This window comes from Bactrocera latifrons, unplaced genomic scaffold, assembly GCF_001853355.1.
Source record: "Bactrocera latifrons isolate USDA-ARS-PBARC rearing strain unplaced genomic scaffold, ASM185335v1 scaffold_29, whole genome shotgun sequence".
NCBI lineage: Eukaryota > Metazoa > Arthropoda > Insecta > Diptera > Tephritidae > Bactrocera > Bactrocera latifrons.
This window is the reverse complement of record NW_017536518.1, coordinates 335,743-337,415: the sequence shown is the minus strand read 5'-3', so window position 1 is coordinate 337,415 and position 1,673 is coordinate 335,743. Positions and strand designations below refer to the sequence as shown.

Below are 1,673 nucleotides of genomic sequence, written 5' to 3'. Positions count from 1 at the left end.
AAAATAATTAAAAATAAATTAAAATAATAAATATACAATCAAAGGCAGGAGCATGGAATTATGAGTAACATTCAATCATAAATATATTTTGACAATATCTTTTTGGTACATTGAAATAAAAATAGAGTTGCGTGTAAAACAAAACATTTATTGACTCATTCATATGGACATGCACACAATCAGGTGGTTGCTTTTCGCATGCGTATTGTTGTAAGCAAGGATTTCACTGCCTCATACATAACAACGCATCATACATAAATAAAAACTGCAACTTATTTTTTTATTTTGGTTGAAATTGAAAAATTGCGCAATATTTTTTTAAAACAATTTTTTATGGCACAACTTAAACCAGTTGATAATATTCATTACACTAGAAGAAAAAAGGAAATATATGTTCATGTTAAAAGTGAGTGCAAAGCAGGTGAGCAGCTAAAATATACTATATGTAGATATGTAGATAAATATATGAAAATGTGTTATGCCTATTTAGAATACAATAGCATTAGTGATGTGTGTATGTAAAGATTAGTAAACTTAATATTAATGCGTTATATATTTGAAATAGAGCATTTAAGCGAAGCATTAAATATATACGAATTTAATGAGCTACGGGTGAATAAATAGCCAATAGAATAGTTATAAGCAAAGTAAGTAGAAAAAAACATTGCAATGCAGAAAAAGAGTTAAAAGTGAATAACAATAATGTGAAGCAAAGCGAAATCTATTAGAAATTAAGTATGTTTCGTACTTCGCAGTCCTGATCTGGATACAACTCTTTGAACGTTCGCTCGATGACTGCATATCTGTGCGGAAGAAGAAAACACATTAATAACTGCAATAGCACTAATGTGCAATACGAGTTGCTATACTTACTTTGACTGTAAGCCGCCACCAGGAGGAAGACCTTCAATATCCTTATTCTGTAGTGCTTGCAATAAATCAAAGTACTGCGTGACTTCATTACATTCTATCTCCTCTGTAAGAAATAGAGAAGTGGTTGAAAAAATTTCAAAAAATTTTGTTTCGTGTTGAGTTCTAAAAAAAAATGCATGAATTTTAAAGCTAGGTATTAATAGTAATTGGATAAAAATTTTACTTAAGAAAAAATGCTATTTGGTGTTAAAGTTACTAGTAGGTGATGTGTCAAATACTAGCTATTTCGAAAAATGTTCATAATATTTAATTTTTGTAATGCATTTGTGGTATTCCTATGCCTAGAACAATTTAAAAATACAGTCTTACTTCGCGACTCAAAAAAATATTTACTTTTAAATGAAAATATGCTATGAAACATAATAATTATCAGTATATCGTTAGCTAGACTGTAACCGATAATTTAAAAATAATATTAACAATAAAAAATATAGTATTTTTGTACTTAAAAAAATTTAAAAACAGTTACATGCAACAATGTTAGTAAACATATAAGAAAAATATCTATTTACAGTTAAATATCTAAATTATAAGCTCTTTAGCGCTTTTTAATGCAATATTTGCAAGATGCACGATGATATTAATCAATAAATGGAAAAGATAAAAAAATATCATATAAGTTGTTTTGGCGTTCAATATGCCTATTTTCGAAAATTAAGAAATTATATTTTTTTTGGAATTAAATTTCAACCGTAAAAACTAAAATTGAATTTCGTTCTAATTTTTAAATATTTAAAAAA

The 1,673-nt window shown here is 26.8% G+C and overlaps 1 protein-coding gene across 7 annotated transcripts in view; it reads right to left on the bottom strand.

Moving 5' to 3' along the window:
• Positions 1–1,673, bottom strand: part of LOC108970208 (protein phosphatase 1B) — a 9,560-nt gene that overhangs the window by 1,036 nt on the left and 6,851 nt on the right. For 6 of the 7 annotated variants that reach the window (XM_018935475.1, XM_018935471.1, XM_018935473.1 and 3 more), the window contains exons 4-6: positions 874–976; positions 749–803; positions 54–370 (exon numbers count right to left, since the gene is read on the bottom strand). In XM_018935475.1, coding sequence (XP_018791020.1) covers positions 344–370; positions 749–803; positions 874–976 — 185 coding nt within the window. In that variant the 3' untranslated portion in view covers positions 54–343. Of the gene's footprint in view, positions 1–53; positions 371–748; positions 804–873; positions 977–1,673 lie in introns of those variants that run through there. The other variant, XM_018935477.1, reaches the window with a different exon arrangement.